A 19,312-nucleotide genomic window follows, 5' to 3' on the forward strand; every position below is an offset into this window, starting at 1 on the left:
AAAGTGTTCCCAGTGGTCTTTTAATTATGATTATACTGTTTATAGTCAAAATCAGAAATCCTGTGCCGTTTTCTAGGACATAGTTTCTGCAGAGCGGCTCTAGTTCATTAGAAATTCGACTCAGAGTTGAGGGCAGCACTAATGGTGCGGAGTAAGCCAGCCCCTACTTCCTGATATCACATGCTCTCTCGCTAGCTTACACCCCCTCACCCCCCTAACAACACATTACCAGTGCAACAAAAATTGAACCAGATGCCAGCTCAGACGAGGAAAATGAAGACATACATGGATCTGTTTGTTTGCATCAGAGCGGAGCAGGGAGCTTGTGGCCCGCCATTGTAGACCCTTCATAACACCTACAATCTTTTTCCAATGGCATTTTTTGTCTGCTCCCCATTCACAACGATTTGGATGAAGAAATACTAAGTTTTCTTTATATGTATTTCTCTATTGTGTTAAAAACACCCAAAACACAATTTTCATCAGAGTGGGTCTTAGGAAATCAACTGAAAAAGATTGATGACCAAACTGTTCAGTTTTAATCAGAGTGGTTTAACAAGTCATCCATGAAAACTGTTTTAATGAAAACCCAAAGTCATCTTACTGCGCTAACAGATTCACATATAACCAATATCTACATTAAAAACTCACTTTCATCTTTCATCAGAAAACCAAAAAAAACAAAGCTTCAGTGAATGCTACATGATTAGCATGTCAAACATCATTAACTGCACAGCAAAAGCAATCCTCGCATATCTTCTCAGGACGTGCACTTCTCCCTCCCACCCATCACTACTTCTTCATCTCTCCTTTCCACTGCTCTCGTTTCAGCTGTCTGCCTTTTGCCCTGAGAGCCAGAGCGGCATTTGAAAGTCTGTGGATCTGTCTGCACTTTGTGCACTCCAAGCTCTTCCTCAGCTTACAGGGTTCACATATCTGATTCAGTCGGACTAAAATACAGTCAGATCTTTTACTCAGAGTGAAAGTGATCTTCAGAAGACAAATTGATTCCTTAAAAATTCATTTCAGAAAAACTAAGTTGTGCTTTGTTCCTGAGTATAGGAGTTGTGAAACACATTTAGTGGTTTAACACAGAAAAGCAATGGTGAGTCGAACCTAAAGTTCCCACTGTGTGCATTTAAATATAAATTAAAATGACATGGGAAAATGTCTGTCCATATTTGAATAATTGGATAATTGAATTTTTTGGGGGGTTAAATATTTTAATCATTTTTTTCTAAAATATCTTGTTCTATTAGACATGTTTCTGCAAAAAAAAAAAAAAAATAGGCTGAAGCAGAGGACAGGTTGTGAAGAGTCAGATATTAAAAACCTCTCAATGGAAGATTATCTTTTCATATTTCGGCAGTGACTAAATAAAACACTTATAAAGGGAGTATGTTGCATTGATAACAGGTTAGAACGGATCAAATGTCCATTTCAGTTAATCAGCCTTTGCCTTCGATGATATTACTACAACTGACCAGCAGGTGGCCCTACAGAGCAAAAACTAAAACTTGTTTACTTTTGACATTTACCACAGGCCTTTTTCCATAGACTAGAAGCCAAAATACACATTTAAAAAAAAATTAAGAATCAAGTTTAATTGTATTTTTTTAAACATCAATACAGTTGTAATGAATTAACATTCTTAAAAAATGTTTGATTGCCTCTGTTTATGTGTGTATGAAGTAAAAATAATAATAGAAAAAAGCGACAATTCATTTCAGGAAAATATAAATGCAAATTTAGTATCAAAAAGGTTTCTGTTTTGGAAACTTACGGCAAAGGTCCATTCCTATTAAAACTGATTTGATCCTGGCAGGCTCCTCTCAGGCTTCCTTAACAACATAAACATTTCCACCTCTAAAGCTGTCGTCCCTTGTCACAGAACATGTTTTTCTGTGTGACACAGAGGCAACCTTTCAACTCTACATCTTCCTGGTCACCTAAATGCTGGCCTCACCTACAACATAAAACCCAAATGATATATATTTTGAAGAGCGTGTCATAGGTGTTATGGTAAATATTTAACAAAAGAAGATCTGTGAAAAATAAAATGACACATTTTGTTCACTAAAAGAGGAAAATGAAGACGCTGTGTTCACATCGCTTGGCCTCAGAATCCTGGACAGAACAAGATCGATGGTTTTTATTAGTTCATGCTGCTGCTGGTTCCAGGAAGTAAGAGCTGGATCGATGAAGATTCAACCTCCACGTCTTTATAGCGGAGAAGTCTGCTGCGTTGGAATCAGGTCAGAGAGCAGCAGAAGAGCGATTGTGAAGAAGAATATCGACTCCAGGACGACAGGAGGAAGGGAAGCTTTGGCAATCAATACAGCCTACAGCACAAACTTCATCCCAGCCCTGCTTCTCCATCAGTCCTTTCATTCTGTTTGAACCACTGCAATCATGTTTATGCAGGATTTACTGTTGTCTGTCCACATCTAAGAGTTTCTGACACAGTTGTGTGGTTGCATCTTAATCTGGGGTTTCCCCCCCAAAAAAGTTTGGCTGTCATATTTTAAAATGCATCATCTTCATCACTCTGTTACATCTCCCTCTTCTCTCCTTTTCCTCTGCATATGACTGCACTCATTAATTTATAAATGCACATCCTCCTCTCTGCTTACTCAAACTGAGCAGAGCATCAGCTCCACACTCTCCCATTGGCTGCCAGTGACATCACTAGTGCAAAGTGTTGAGTCAGAGTGCTGCAGTCTGAAATTTACTGCCCCCTTGTGTTCAGAGAGAAAACTGCAGCCGCATAAACGTCAAGACAGCTGAGATTTGAAACCCACTTATCGCAGTTGTCCTGGGAAGCTTTTGACAGGCTGTGGATGAACCTAAAACTACACTGATGAGAATTCCATGTCATCCGCTCCCAAACTTCTTATGAGCACAAACTAAATTGGCTTAAGTTTAGCGGAGGGGTCTGAACAGATCATTAAAGTGAATTAGACTGCCAGTCTTTCTGATTATGGAGACTAACCGGATCTTATTTGCTCTCCATCCCAACACTAAATCCTGTTTAATGTGTAACATGATCTCTGTAGCTCCTTGGTTCCAACAGTCATAACATGCAGCAGCAGATGCTTACTCTGATTCTATTTTATGGCACATTTAATCAAGATTTACTTCTATAAAAGGGTTTAGATTAGCAATAGTACACTGCAAACTATTTAATACTTTTAAAGATTTTAAACCTTGTTTTTAGACACGCCAGATATTTTACCACGTCTTAAGTTGTTTGAACTTCTTTGCTCTGCATATTTCCAAGCGTTTCTCAAAATCAGCACAGTTGGTATTTTTTTGTCTCAATCAGAGCTAAAATCTAAAAAAAAAAGGAAATTATTATTAAAATAAGTCAAAATCCTTTTCCTCCATACTTATGACAATTGAAATACTTAACTCAAAAAACCTCACATTGCACTGTAATTTGTGGTCAAAGTTTAAGGATGTTATTTAATTAAATGTTGACAAGTTAGACTGGCATTTATGATCACGTTGGAAACAACAATTTTGACCTCTGTTGTTCTAAAATGAGTCATGTCTAATTATTACAATCACTTTTGTGCCTGTTGTAAAAATAAACTACAATTGACTCCATTAAAAACTCCAAAATACAAATCTTTTGCTTAGAACTAGCAAAATAATACCTATAATTGGGCTGTAAAACATTCCGTTTAGGGTCATTCTGTCTAACGGTTACCTAAAGGTTACCTTTCTCTGCAGTAAAAAGAAAGAAAAAGTCAGATGTGATGCAATTGAAAAAATGGTTTAAAAAACAAACACAGCTAGAGCGAAAGGTTGCTTTGGAGCTTGGAGGACCTTCTTTCCTGAGCAGCGGGAGGTTCCGTTGAGGGAAATCTCCTACCTTGCGGCTGGTGAAGTGCGCATGCTTGGCCAGCTTGCCGTTGAGCCCTTGAAGAAAAACCTCATCTGTGACTTTGCCCACATTCATGCAGGCTTCATCCAGGACCGCAAAGATGCCTTTATGCTGCTGCTCCACCAGGTCCACAATGATCTGATTGTTGAAGTAATCGATCTGTTAAAACACAAACAAAATGATGAGAACCTCCTCAAGCGTTTCTGTCAAATATCTGCAGTAACACCAGGAAAATCAGCTCCTCAAAGAAGTTCAGGTCCTTCTTTTAACCATGACAAAGAAAACAATTAAACGCTAAAAGCTATTTAGACATCAAATTCTTTAAAAAGAAAAAAGGAAAAACTTGAACTGTTCTACAATTTTGTAGACACTTCATTGTGTTTATCTTCATTATATCTTAGTGGTACTTAATATCTGTTGTTTTCATTGTTATCTTTTGATATTTTTTTTTGAGCTATGGTAACAAAACAATTTGCCTGTTGTGGGATCAATTAAAGTTCTATTCTTAATTTTCCACAATGTAGAAGTGGTGGAAATGAACTTAATAGTTTATTTTCATTCTTTTTCCAAAACAATAGCATTTTAACTATAAAGTAAAACCATCTTGTGTAATTTTACATGTTTCCAGGGGATGCCCTCTCTTTGGTACTCTTCCTGCTCCTGCTTCAGCACCAGCTGGATGAAGAGCTGCTGCAGCTTCTCATTGCAGTAGTTGATGCAGAACTGTTCAAAGCTGAAACAGAAAACAGTGGAGCTTAGTCCAATCCAGAATAATTGCTTAAGAATATTTCATCAATGTATCTATGCACGCTAACCTGTTGTTCTGGAAAATCTCAAAGCCATAGATGTCCAGCACTCCGATGACGGTGTTTTTCCCGTGGACTTTGACATCATAGTTTTTCACTTCGATAATGTCATTGATCCGGCCCACGATCCAGCAGAACAGACGCTCATACATTGCCTGAGGATGGCAGTAACAAACACTTAAAATGACAAACTATCGTCAAGTCAGACTTTAATCTACAGTCTCATAGAGCTGCCTTCACAGCTAATCTGATCTCTTCACATTGTGACTTATGCTTATAGCAGGACAAAGCTCAAAGTCCTGCAGACACCAGTGAACCGGCGCTGTCTGGGACTTCTTCTAGCCTCTGGAGTGCACCTTAGCCAGAGCATCCCGCCCATAGCTGGCCTCTTGGGTCGTGTGCTGCTTTTCGATGACGTCTCGACCGGTGGCGACCGTCCGGTAAAGCAGTGCCTTCTCCACGTTTTCTTCTTTGGTGGAAAGCAGCTCTCTGATCACAGACACAAGCTTCACGTTCTCTATGAGGGTCACATCGCCGTCCACTCCAAACGTCAAGTTTCCCTGCAGCGGAGCAGTTTGATTAGGAACTACAGGTAAAAATTTTATGAAGCATCTATTTCATAAATCCATGTTAAATAATCCACTTCAGTGACAGATATGCAAACTCTTTGAAATTGCTCTTTGAAACTTGACATCTATCACAGGTCTCTTAATTTCATGAAGTTTTTCAGAATCTGTATCAGAATCAGAGATACTTAATTGATCCCACATGTGGGAAATAACGTACAAGCCACAAAATAAACACCAAAATTGTCTGCACTGAAATTAAAATTGACACTTATTTCCACTTCTTTACCTCAGTGTTTCCTTTGTGTTATTTTGTGTAAGCAGCAGCTCCAGAAAATTGTTTTAACAACTTTTACGTTTTTTTTTTTTTTCAAACTTTTAAAGAAAAAAAAACATTTAAACATTCCTTTTTAACGATGAAAACATTATTCATTATTAAATATTTGGGCAAATCTCAGAATTCAGACTTTATGAGTTTGAATAAAACAATGCCAATTCCTGCAGAGTCAAATCTGTATCGTTTTATGAAATTTTCCATTAAAATGGCTCATCAATGACATACGTTTCCTGTTTTACTTTTTTTCTGTGACACAAGGGGACAAGAACAATAATAAACAAAAAAATATTCAGAAAATACATGAATAATGAAGAGGCATTCACGTGTGCAGAGATAAAACACACATCTGTGATAGGTTACAGATCAGAGGTCGGCAGAGGGACACAGCTGCTGCTGGAAAACCCACAGGGATTTGGCAGAACGGATCATTACCAGATGCAGAATGGTAGCCAGGATCTTGTAAACAGTCTGAATCTCGTCTCCTGTGAAACCGATGACTTTCATGGCGTCGGCTACAGCTTTGAAATCAGCGCCGTCATTGATTCCAGACTGGAGAGAGGGAAGAGAAGTTTGGGGAATCTTTGGATGACAGAGCTAGGACATCATTTTATTTTTCTAAAAATGGGTTGAAGAAGCATTTGTGCTTTGCTCTTTCAACACCTTCAATGTCAAGTTTCCAGGTTTATGAAAATACAGACAGGTCCTCTACTGCATAGTTGAGCTATACAAACGTGCTGCTGGAGAGACGAGTACAAAACCACAGCCACAGCTGCCTGGGGGGGGTATTGTTTTTCTGTGCTGTCAGGTAGTTTGTTACTTCCAAGTTGTTTTGCTTGGATGCTTTTATTCCTGCTCATTAAAGCTCATGCAAATGCAGCAGCACACGGCAGAAGACTAATAATAAGCAGAAGATTCTACAGTAACTCAGCAAGTGGGAAGGGATTTTTTGGGAATTTTCTGAGACCTTAGAAACATTAAGATATTATCTAAGTGGAAGAATTGGGGGAAAAATAGGAACATGTGGGATTGTTCAAAAATGAGTAAGTCATGACTGTGAACTAATACAGGCTGAACAGACAACATAAACATCTGTGTGTTTTTCATTTTCTTTGTGTTCTAAGGGCTGTATGTACTGCTAACGTCTGCTTTTGCTGTTGTGATATGTGCCCTTTCTTTGTTTGTTGGTTTTCCAAATTTTGTGTACTATATGTAAACTTTCAATAAAATAATTTGGAAAAAAGAATGAAAACCTCAAAAAAAGAAGAAAAAAAAGGATTATTTTTTTGGGCTTTTTTGGCCTAAACTTAAAAAAACTGTTGTTTTCTTGGACCTAGTCTCTGCTGAGCAGCAGTTGTTCATTAGAATTGAGTTGTGGATGAGACTGTTGGCACGGAGCAAGCCTCGCTGCTGACAGTTTGGAGCAGGAAGCTTGTAGATCGACCAGCGAATTCTCTACGACACAGATACAATCATTTTTCCCACTGGATTTTTTTCATCTGCTCCTGATTAACAACGGTTTGAATAAATAAATACTCAACAATGTAATTTTGAGCTTAGCTTTCTTCATATATGTCCTTGAACATTAAAAAAATACCACAAGAAGATAATAAAAATACCAAAAGCACATTTTTTCATGAAAATGGGTCTTTAAAATGTGAGAACAGAAACAGGAGTGAGATAATAAATGGTCAAATAAAACATCCAGGTCATGTGCACTACCTTAATCTGGCCTCCAACTCTGATGTAGTTGTAGGCTGCTGGGTCTTTTTGGATGTGAAGAGAGCGCAACAGAGAATCTGGAGCTCCTATAAGCAGCTGTGAGGAGAAAAAAAACAAGTTCAAGCTGGTTCACTTCTCCAGACGCTCATGTTCTAATCGGATTGTGTTATTTATATTTAATGTTCTGCGGGCTGGTGTCATTGATTGGCTCATCTTTTAATGCATCACAACAGACTGCTGTGCTTTATCATGCACAACCACAGGCTTGTTGATGGCTCAAAAGCTGCAGAGTCACGATCCTGCAAATGAACTAAGTGGTTCGAATACCTAAAAAGGATTCCATTTCATTCTACTGAAATTATTTGCAAAGCTAATTTCTTACGTTATAAAAAGGGTGTGCATAGTTCCTGTTCTGTTTGTGGCATCCTTTTAGTCTGTGCGCCTGAGATGTTTCAAAGTACACGGTTACCTGGTAGAATGAGTGAAAGCTCCTCTCTCCATCTTGTTGGAAAATGACCCTCGACTGTTGGGAAATTAGGGGGGAAAAGGTAGCTTTAACTTATGAAAAAGATTCAGACACTGCAAAAACTGCTCTTGAAAACAAACAAATGAATAAAGTTTCAGTAAAAGAACAGGAAAAACAGTGAAAGGTTTTGAATGAAGACCGCACATCACCACAAACATCAAAGCATCGTCTCAGCATCTTCATTCGGCGGTGAACGTGCGCACACAAGACTTGACTTCACAAAGTGGTCACCGAGTCAAACCTTTAGCATGAGAACACCTCACTCACCTTCTCCAACAGGTAGTTGCTAATATGGCCACCGATTGGATCTCCTTTGAAGTCAAAGTTGATGTCCATGTATTTGCCAAAGCGGCTGGAGTTGTCATTGCGGTTGGTTTTAGCATTTCCAAAGGCCTCCAAGACACAGTTGGATTTAAGCAGCATATTTTTCACTCTGTCAGACAGAGAAAGGAGGATTCAACAGAAAGGCCAACAATATGCATTAAAATCATATAGTTTTGCCCATTAAAGGGCCTTAATCATGCTGTTCTTAAGCCTTTCAGAGTAAACGATATCCATATATATATGATAATATATTACATTTGACAATCTAAAAAAAAGCTTTTTTAATGAAAAATGAGTTATTTTCAAGATCTCATTTTCCTTCTCAGGAAGTAAGATGACTAGATCTCTGAGAAACTGCCTTCTGCTTCTGTGTGGGTGCTGCCCATTTCATGACGTCATCCTAGAGCCGGTCTGGAGCATCTTTTAAAAGATGGATGTGAATGTTGTGCAAATAAAATAAAAGCGCTTTGCGGATCACTGCTAGCTGGCAGCAAAGACTCTTCCTGGAAGGCGCCGTTCCCCCGCGTTCAAACATCTGAATGTGAAGACACTTGATTTCATGGATTGGGAGGAGCTGGTGCTCAGAGAGAGCAGGGTTGGAGAGAGGAATGTTCAGAGATGCGTAAATGAAATACCATTTTGGGGATTTTTTTTTAAGAGGAATGAACATTATATGCACTGAAAAACTTAATTTTGCATGACTTAAGCCCTTTAAAGACCCTGAGGAATTTACAGGTAGATCATTTTAATTTGGGAAATGTCATTTTAGGAACAGGGAGAGACATTTCCCTCTTCAAAAAAGATGACATTTTTAAATTATTAAAAAAATTAAAATAAAAAATACAAAAAGATCAGGTTGGAAATAATCCAGATCTCTATGCTTCATCAGCTTTGCTTTACTGACATATTTTATACAATTTAAACATTTGGGCAGAGGTTTAAGAGCTTTTTTAAATCATTGGTTCATGTGTATAAATTGAGCATTTCACACATCTCTATTTTACAAAAGAAGAGATTTCACTTTATTATATTTGGGGAAGAAAAAAGAGTTTTTAACAAAAACATCACTGAACAACACATCAAAGTTTTGGTAATAGAAGTTTTAAACTTTTTATCGTGTTGCATTTTAATAAAAATCTAATAAAGAGACATCACACAACAACTTTTCATTTATGGTCCACCCCAGAAAACCAATATTAATTCTTTTCTTTCAGAAATATTAATAAAAGGTTTGTTTCTACATGAATAATGGGCTTTATTACAGAAAAAAAAACATCTAACTGCATTTAAATGCATAGATTTTCCTTCCAGGATCAAAAGTGTATAATTGAAATAAACTTGTACAAAAGCAGCACATTTTTCTGCAACATTTTAGACAAAACTGCAAGCTTCATCTAACACTAAAAGATATGAATTTAAAAAAGATAAAAGTCATTACCGCATGATCCAGCATTTCAAAGCTGCTCTAAAACTTGCCATATGGATGCTAAAATAAACCCACTTTTTTTTTTAATCATCCATTAGGGATTAGCAGAAGTAAAGCTTTACAGGTTTAATCACTGGAGTCTAGTGCGTTCCTACAGACTGTGTGACCTTAAAACACTGATGTCATTCATTTTGCAGTTGTAGTTTCTAGTTCTAGAGGATTGGCTCCCTGCCATAAAAAGCAACTCATAATACCGCTTGAGATGATATGACATGTCCTCCTTATGGAGAGTTAAATGCCTTTCAATCAAGAATTGACTGAATGTGTAAAGAACGGTGTCTTCTATTGTGAAAGTACAAAGTGGTTGAACTGTCAGCACTTCTTTAACCTGTGAGGTTTATCCTCCGACCTTCTCCATCATTAGTTCTAACCCAAAGGTGTCATTCTTTTGTTTGCAATGGAGTAAAAGGGTTTTCCAACAATAAGATGCAGCAGTGTGTTCAGCACACATCAGCTCAGATATCCGAGATGACGACTACACCTGACCGAGCTGTAACTGTATCTCAGAACGACTTTGAGACGCAGGCGGGGATCGTTCTGCTGACATAGGACAAAACACTTCACAAATCCGATTTCTAATCAGCTGACAAATATTTTTCATGAGTTGAAAAAAAACACTGATAAGATTTGTTCATGCAACTCCAAACTCATTTTAAAAGACATTAGCAGCAGCTCACCTTTCAATCTCAGCTCTCTGATTAGGATTGGTAATAGCAGCAATGTATTGCATTATGTATTTGCTGGCCTCTGTCTTTCCTGCACCACTTTCCCCTGTAAGGAGAGAAAAACAACGTTTATGTTGGAACCCCTACAGAATCATCTCTGCATCTTTAACTCTGGGTTGACTTGAATGTCAAAAAAACCTAAGGGCAGAATCAACTAAACTGACAAGACTTTTTTCCTGCTTTTTTTGCCCCCAAAAAGACTCAAAATCAGATGGACCACTTTATTCTTTAGAATTAATTTGGTGCATGTTTATTTCTGCAAATATTTACAAGACTGCAAGGTTTTCAGAGTCTCAGTTCCTGTTCTGACCACTATGTGGCACTTCATGCCATACTGGTATTTAAAGAGATATAGTTTATTTAGTTGACTTTTTTGGGGGGGGTTCCAACAAGCAAAATAACTAATAACTGAGTCTCAGCTGTTGCATGAGGGGAGAGGCTTCTTTTAATACCTGAGATAACGATGCAGGTGTCTTTGTTCCTCCTCTTCATGGCCTTGTAAGCAGCGTCTGCAATGGCAAAGAGATGGGGGGGTCTCTCGTACAGCTCACGGCCCTTGTACTGCTCTATGGTGTCCCGGCCATAAATGTTCATGGCCCGGTACGGGTTGACGGACACCACCACCTCCCCGATGTAGGAGTAGATCCTCCCCTTCTCAAACCTGGAGAGTGTAAGGAAGAATAAAGACAATTTAAAAAAAAAAGTAAATACTGATTATTTTTTTTTATCAACACTAACATGAGGACACTTTTAATGTTGCAGACAAAACAATCGTTTTTTTTTGTCTGTTATGGACAGAAGACGTCTCATTTTACAATTTGAATGGTTCCCCCACCCTCCATCTGTTTCCTCAGAGACTGAAAGGTTCTTTCTTTCGTCTTTCTGCTTTTACAATGGCATCAGTTTTCAAAGGGGTTTGTCAGAGGCTTCAGGTACTTTGATGAAGTCTGAGCTCCAACACCCAAAGGAAATATCTGTCTCCAAGCTTGAGCTGACAAAAAAAAAAATGTAAAAAGCCATAGAGAAACCCGTCACTAGTCCTTCAAGTTAAAAAAAAGAAAATAAAACTTATCTATAGTCCAATAAAAATTTTGTTTTAGGTGTTCTTACAATGTTCTTGTAGCATTTTTCACATGATGGAGGACATATATGAAGAAGATTAAGATTAAAACTGCATTTCTGAGTATTTCTTTATTCAAATCATGGTTGAGCAGGAGCAGATTAAAAGATGCCGTTAGAAAGCGCTCTCAGTTGTGACGCCAGCCAAAGTCTCCCTGCTCCGGTCCATCCTGATACGTCCACTTGCAGACAAAAAGATACATTAACATCTTCATTTCCCTCGTCTGAGCTGGCATCCGACTCAGAACTGAACGGCAGGATGGCTCCAACATTGCTCGCTAACACAGGGATGTCGGGATATCAGTGGAGGTTTACTTCCAAACCAAAAGTCCCAACCACAACTTAGAGGCAAGTTTCTCCAAAAAAACGACACAGTTTTTTTTTTCATTTTGCCTAGAAACTGCACAATTCAAATTAAAGGACCAGTGAGAATTTGGGACTATATTGGGACTTTAACTGTCCCAATATATAAATGGAAGAAAACAGTAATTAACAAGATGAATCTTCAACTTTTTATCTCATAAAAACTGGGTTAAGAAACTTTGGTTTATAGTTTTGATTACACTTGACTGCACTTTACAGCTTACAAAAGATTAACCAGATTTAGGCAAACAGGGCAAGGACGCTGATTTATTATTCTACTATCAACCCCACATCTTTGTTGGGTGCAAAATGAGATCATCGTTTCACACAAGCACAAGAATGAGTCTGTAGTTTTAAGAATAAATTCCTTTAAAAGTTGAATATCTGAGAATATTCACTCTGATGATTTCCAAGCCATCGTGCACTCAATAAATTTCAGGTTTTGACTCCTTTTATTAGCTGCAAATAGATGCAGACCCTGTTAAAAACGGTGATTGCAGTGACTGTGTGAGGAAAAAAGAAGCACGCTTTTGTTGAAAGTTTTGATTTGATAAGAAAAGTGAATAAAAATGCCAGTTAACTGAAATATAGGGCGGTGCGATAATAATAACATCTAAGATTTTTTTCACACTAAATTAGATTTTAATCAATTTTCTTCTCTCCCCTTTACTCTCATAAACAAACATTACAAACAACAGAGCATATTTAACACAAACTCTTTTTTTAACATCTCCTTTGGGAGTTGACCTAAATTCAAAGTGAAAGCAAATAAAAGCTGTAAAAATGCTTGTAAAACAATGTATTTTGTGAGCTGCTGTTAGCTTGAGCATCTTGTGGAGAGCAGCACTTGTCGCACTCGACAGTGCCTCTGTTTCCTAAATTCATCGTACTCCCTCCCGCTTTTGGTAGCAACGCTCATCAAACAGATTTTTCCGCACGCGGTTTGAAGTCAAAAAACCAAATCAGTTCCATGTTTCTGAGGAAATTGTTCCTGTTTTGGAGAACAGTCGCCTCCTTGCTGGCTGTCATTTTAACGCCTGTTACTCAGGAAGTCCAAGAAAGTAGGATGCTGAGAAAAAAAAATCCAGATTTTAAATAAATCCTCTTCAACTGCAAATTCAAATGGTTAAAAAAATGAATTAATGGCCCCGCCCTACTGAATCATAGGGCAATATGTGTATGGTAAGTCAACACTTGTATGCTAACCAGTATATTTTTATTTTTTTCCAGGGTCTCCAGAGCTGCAGCAGGCTTAAACTTTTAACCAGTTATTCTTAAAGATCAGGATCTGACATCATTTGAAGCACAAAGGTGCAAACAATTCAGCTTTTATCAGTGGGCCTCTGTGTGACTTGACTTTTTTCACAGTTATCGTCACTAAAATTGAGTTTTCAGTTGACATCAGAAAGATAGCTTTTACGTAAACTAAAACTTCTCACATGTTTGCGTGTAAGATTTTGTTGAAAATGAGTCTTTACTCCTCTAATCACTTGATTTGAAGTTTTTTGAAGTTTGATTTGACTGTTTGGTCCAACTTCAATTGTGATTTTAAAACATCATATTTTGAGTTTGATAGCATTAATTATTTATAGAGAAAGATGTTTCTTTTTCATACAAGAGATTCAACGTAAATGAAAACAAAATTAGGGGGAAAAAATTCATGTTTACATTTGAAAATGTACAGGATGTCAGGATTTCTTGTAAGTGCAGAAATGAGCTCTTTCTGTGCTTTCCTCCTTCACTCAATCTCTCCATCTCTTCTCTGCACAGCCTGCCCCATTTCCTGCCTCTCCAAACATGACAAGGATCGTAGTTTTGCTCTGGAGAAGAATGCTCTCTTTCTCCTCAGCTGTTGAACCTCACTGTGCTGCCATACAAACACAAACAAACCCCGAAGAGCTTCACCTACACACTCCTGACAGCTCTCATGCAAGTCTTGATGGATTGATTTATAAACACAGTATTTGTAAAAGTTTAAGAGTCATATTCGTTCATCACAAATGTTAAATGCTGAGGGGCTGACGTGTTACTGAGCTCATTGACTGATCCTTGATGGCCAGTTAAACATTACAGCAGAGGCCAGTTTCCACAACAGACAATATTTGTTCTTTCAAACAGAAGCCTTGAGCTTCCTGAACTTGTCTCATCTTTATTACCTCAAACACAAATCTTGGTAAAAAACGTAAAAGGGAAAAATACAAAAGGTTAGGAATTTACAACAGATTATCAACTGAGATTTGTGAGTAGCTGATCAGACCACGGACACACTGGTACTGTGTCCTGACTAACAGGTGAGACGACATACTCAGGACAAGCTGAAATGATCCCAGCATGAAGGGACAAAGAAGAATCTTACTTCCCTCCAATGTTTGGTATAACTTTCAAAATATTCATGATTTTGGTTACCAGAACGAGATGGATAAAGATTTTACATTTTTACAATACTTTTACAACAATCTTACAAATAAAACATCCACCTTTTGACATTTTAAACACAAAAATCCCTTAAACTGACAGTTCAGATAGCAACTGAAAAAGGGTGCAGCAACCTGTGCTAAATTTATATTTGATATAAATATGTATATTTATACACCTATGTTTTCCTCGTCTGAGGAAAAACCGCATAATCCTAATTAAAAGACCACTGGAACTCTAAATCCTAATTTGAAAATTAAAAAATAACTTTTTGAGTCCCCATTACTGTTCAACTGAACTCCAATGATATATCAATGTGTGTAAAGACAAATGAGAACAAACAATAACAATTAAACATATAGAAGAAAAAACTTAAATTGCTAAGCTGACATATGAGTCGCTTGTCTGTGGAGCAGCAGTAAAAGGTCTGATTGTACTGTTGTCTTTTCAGTCAGGAGGCTGCAGTGCTCCATTGTTTTTCATGTCAATTGGAAGTCTTTGTCTAACAGGTCTTCCATCTCCCCCCCTCACGGACCAACACAGTGATCTGCCCACTGAAGTCACGTGCAGCAGCTTCTGCTGGGCTCTAGAGAACATGGCACACGATGGTGATGCACAGAATTCACACCACATTCAGGTCATTCAGGTTTAAGTTAAAATGGAAAATGTTATGCGAAAAGAAAACAAAAAAAATACATTTTGCAAAACATCTGAGCTAACAAAGATTGTTTCAAGCACATAAAGGACATGGGTCCAAAAATACTGCTTTGTGGTTGTTTATAGTTAAGGATTAACATTATAAAACACTTAAAAGCACAAAAAAGTTGATCTTGCATGATATAGGCCCTTTAAAGTCTCCCTCCCATGAAAACCATGTTTTTGAGTTTTTGAAATGTACGTGTGGCATTTTTCTAATGACAGAGTTCATTCAGACGTTCAGTTTGGATGAATGAGCGCATGCACATTGCACAAGCTTCCTTATCTGCCCTGTCCAGCATGCACAAGCTCAGCTGCGGGAGAATAGAAGATGGCACATTGCTGCGTTGCCCGGACATATTTTATGTGCGTCCAAGGCTGGATAAAATGTAACTTAAAGTTAAAGTCCCAGATGTAGCCAAATCGCGCTGCAGGAAATCGCATCTGTACCACTGACTGAACATTGAAAATGGCCGCCGCTGCTGCACGAATCGCGATTTTGAAAATCAGATAAACATGAAATATGGCTTTTTCAGATATTTCGGTTATGAAATGTTGGTTAAAAATGTCACAATCATCATTAAAACACCATTGGGAATGTTTTTATATAAAAAAAAAATTGTCATGGGGGACTTAAAAGCCTTAGTCACAACTGCCCGTATAGGTGGATACTGGTGGAAAATGGGCAAACTTGTACAGGGCACATGCATACACATGCTCTGTGAACCGGTAGAGCCAATTTGTTTATACTTATTATGTTGTACAGGCATGTTGAGGGTGACGGGTCACGCTAAACACTTATACAAAATGCAAGGGTAAAATAAGGTGGAAATAGTTGAGACACAGGAGTGCAATACAGATTTTTACTTTTTTTTGACACCTTCTCACCCAAATCCTGCGGACTCCTGCAGGGGTCCATGTATGCTGTTCACAGGGGCCACTAACGCCAAGAGTGTAGCGTAAGGGCACTGTATGACAACATCACTCATACTTCACTTGTGCATTCAACTTCCATTAGCCTTAAAGATACTTCACAATACACTTACCACGTGGACAACAATTGTATATTCCATTTAAACAACATCTCTTAAGGTAGCCATACGACCCTCAGATTGAACTGCGGGAAACTTTTCAGCTCTCCACCTACACTACATGCCGATCCCAAACAGATCAACCCCCATTTGGGTGCATGTGACTGAGACTTAAGCACTGTACAAATGCAACAGGTGAGCGTGCATCGGCAGGGGCTTGATAATACGCATTTGAAGAAAACACTGGAGTTAAACCAAAATGTAAAAGGAATAAAATGCATAAAAGTAAAAACAGTGATTAATAACCAAATAAATGAACAATACATCCCAATAAACAGATAAATCCCTGAAAATAAATAAAAAAGATCAATTCAAATAAGTTAAGTTAAAGTTAAAATTATTTGCAATGCTTGGTAATAAATAACACTATCTGTAAAGAACAGATATATAATCTGAAATAGTTACACAACTGATCAAAATCCAATCTGAATGAAGTCCAGCTGGATTTAAGCCATGCAGATTAAGACATGGGAGACGCCTCAAAGACTGTGTGAGTGAAAAACAAGTCTGTTTCAGGTTAAATAATATAATATAACTAAAATAATTTTGACCACTCTGGTCAATAATAAAAATGACCAGAGTTGGAGGTGTTGTAAATTTTGGAACATTTGCATGAATATCATTGCTTTTGGAAGTGCTGGCCCATGCAGTTCCCTTCCGAACAACAGCAAAGACTCAAGCATTGGAGAAACAAATGATATTTACAAATACTGTTGTAAAGATGGTGAGGATACAGAGCTGACTAAAAAGGCCTCACTGCAGCTTCTGTCCTTAAAAATAGCAAATGAGTAATGTTTGTCACTCACGTGGAATTGGTTTAAATGACAAGAAAAGAGAGGAGAGATATTAATCTGTTGGAACGTGTCAAGTGAAAGGGTTGCTGATCCATCTGTTCCCCTCTGATTGAGAAGGATTTAGGTGACACACAAGGCAGGGATCAGCAAATGTCAGGACACACAAGTGCTCTTTATAGAAAACGAAATCTCATTTCAAGCTGTTGAGAAACACTGTTTATTTGACAGTAGAACATGTAAAAATATCCAGAGGTTCCTTTAAATTAATAAAAACACCACAGATGAACCAGCATCAATTCTTCTGTGTTTTTGTGCGTCCAGCTGTGAAAGGGGAAGTGCCCCTAAACTAGTCTGACCTGAAGCCGTCTGATCATGCTCCAAATCACCAGGAAAAAGGAGGGAAACAGAAAGAAGGAAAAAGGCAGGAGGGAAAAAGGAAGATCTTTTGTATAACCAGGAGTCATTTCCATTAAAATATAACTGATTTTCAGTGAAATCATAGGAGAACATTCTCTATAAGCATCAGGTACATCACAGAAATGACCCGCATTACCTAAAATCAAATAAAATGTGACTTCATAAACCTCAACTGCTGAATCACATTGGTGATCATCCAGTATAGGTTTTTCTTGGCTTACACAGACATACAACTTAGGAAACTGCATCACCCAGGCAAACAGCAAAACTAAAGGACATCTGTTCCAGTAAAAAATACCAACTTCAGCAGGAGTTGCTAGACAGGCTGCAAAAATATGCTTCTATCCAAAACACCAATTCAGAGGGAAACGCCCGCGTTTTCATGCAAAACAATGCAAAGCATCATCCTACACAATATTACAGCAGAACTGCAGCAGAATCAGGTCAGCTCATAGGACATTCAGGATCAAAACAAATGGCCTTGCACCCACTGCTGGAAGGTAAACAGAAAGAGAGCTTGGTATTGTAAGCACAGAGCATGATGAGCAGCTGGAGCTCCACAGATCAGGATTGGATTTTTTTAGCTTGTGGCTCTAATCTTATATGGTCAATGGTTTTTCTCATGTCATTTACCCAACTAAAACTGTTACTAAATTATGTCCTTCTGTCTGTCCTGCTGTTCTGGTATGGCTGGAGTCCTTCAGACCCAGGTTTCAGGTTCTCTGTTACTGGAAAGTTAACTAAATGATAAATGCCGTATACTTACGGTAAATAGCGCTTACCTACCCTGCTTTAAGGCCCTCAGTGCTATACAGTCAAAGTCCCATTCACCTGTACACATTCACACACTGATGGCAGCTCCATTGACTTATAATGGCGCCAACCTCAGCCACCAGATGGGGGTCAGTGTCAGAGGTGGGCAGCTTCTGTCCTGCTCTCTTCCCAACCGTCTGTGCGGTAGGCAGGTGATTGGCTGGAGCGTGGGGCGGGTATTCCTTGGGGGGGCCCTCATGGCTGGGGTTGGGGCCTGGACTCTCCGTGCTCCTGTATCTCCTTGCTCTTTGGCGTTGGGGGAAATGAGGCGGTCCTCCTTGCCCTGATCTGGGTGTCTAGCTGGATTGCCCGGTGGGCAGATTCCCTCTATCTGTTATACCATGCCAGTGTCCAGGGGGCCCTGGCTACCACTATCGCTTCGGCGAGGGTCGTGGTGTGGGGATGGCCGGGCACTCTCCCTCTGTTTACATTCTATCATCCACCTCAGTAGAACACAAACACCCACCTGAGCACAGTTGTCAGCTCACCTTTGCACAAATAGTATATGTAACAGAATGAAATGCTTTACATATGTTGGTTTGTATGCATATGTGTGTGTGTGAACGGTAGTTGTTTTGAGTACATGTTGACATGATTGTATGTGAAGATTTTTGGAGCCAACAGGTAAGTTTGTAACACTTGAGTATGTATGGACAGGCCCCGCCCCTTTTGACTAACATTTACACCAGACAGTAATGATGATAAACCTCCACCATCTTGTTGCTTGTTGCTCAATGATTGTACCCCACTACCACCACCACCTCTGTAATCTACATTAAAATTTCCTTAACTCCCCTTTCCCCCTTCCTTCTGTGCCCTTACCCCCTATCTCCAAAATCCATCCCTTCTTTCCTCTTTTTCTTTCCGTTCGATCCAACCTACAAATCTTATCAATAAAAATAAAGTTTTGCCTATATTACAAAAGAGGTTTATATAAATCCACACCTTGTGTGTCAGAAGATCCACAACCCCCTGTTATAACAGTAAAATATGTCTAAAATAAGAGGCCTTCAGCTCCCATTTGTTTGCTCAGCTGTTGGACAGGAAAATTAAAAAAAACTGCCTATAGCCAAGCCAAGGGATGCAAGACAGACATGCAAGGACTGCACAACTTTCACCTTTCACTTGAACAGCCCTTACGGGCTCCCTGCGCAGTGCGTAGCCTTAGAGGAGGGGTTAAAAATGAATAATGTGTACAACGCACTTGCGTCCCACCTACTTCATCT

The 19,312-nt window shown here is 38.7% G+C and overlaps 1 protein-coding gene across 1 annotated transcript in view; it reads right to left on the bottom strand.

The window, feature by feature from the left end:
- Window positions 1-19,312, bottom strand: part of myo1d (myosin ID) — a 98,195-nt gene that overhangs the window by 63,581 nt on the left and 15,302 nt on the right. The window contains exons 2-11 of the mRNA XM_011488384.3: window positions 10,831-11,039; window positions 10,331-10,424; window positions 8,111-8,276; window positions 7,787-7,840; window positions 7,318-7,413; window positions 6,031-6,147; window positions 5,052-5,255; window positions 4,705-4,850; window positions 4,508-4,622; window positions 3,878-4,048 (exon numbers count right to left, since the gene is read on the bottom strand). Of these exons, the coding sequence (XP_011486686.1) occupies window positions 3,878-4,048; window positions 4,508-4,622; window positions 4,705-4,850; window positions 5,052-5,255; window positions 6,031-6,147; window positions 7,318-7,413; window positions 7,787-7,840; window positions 8,111-8,276; window positions 10,331-10,424; window positions 10,831-11,039 (1,372 nt within the window). The remainder of the gene's footprint in view (window positions 1-3,877; window positions 4,049-4,507; window positions 4,623-4,704; window positions 4,851-5,051; window positions 5,256-6,030; window positions 6,148-7,317; window positions 7,414-7,786; window positions 7,841-8,110; window positions 8,277-10,330; window positions 10,425-10,830; window positions 11,040-19,312) is intronic.

The sequence above is a fragment of the Oryzias latipes genome, chromosome 19, assembly GCF_002234675.1.
Source record: "Oryzias latipes chromosome 19, ASM223467v1".
Lineage (NCBI taxonomy): Eukaryota > Metazoa > Chordata > Actinopteri > Beloniformes > Adrianichthyidae > Oryzias > Oryzias latipes.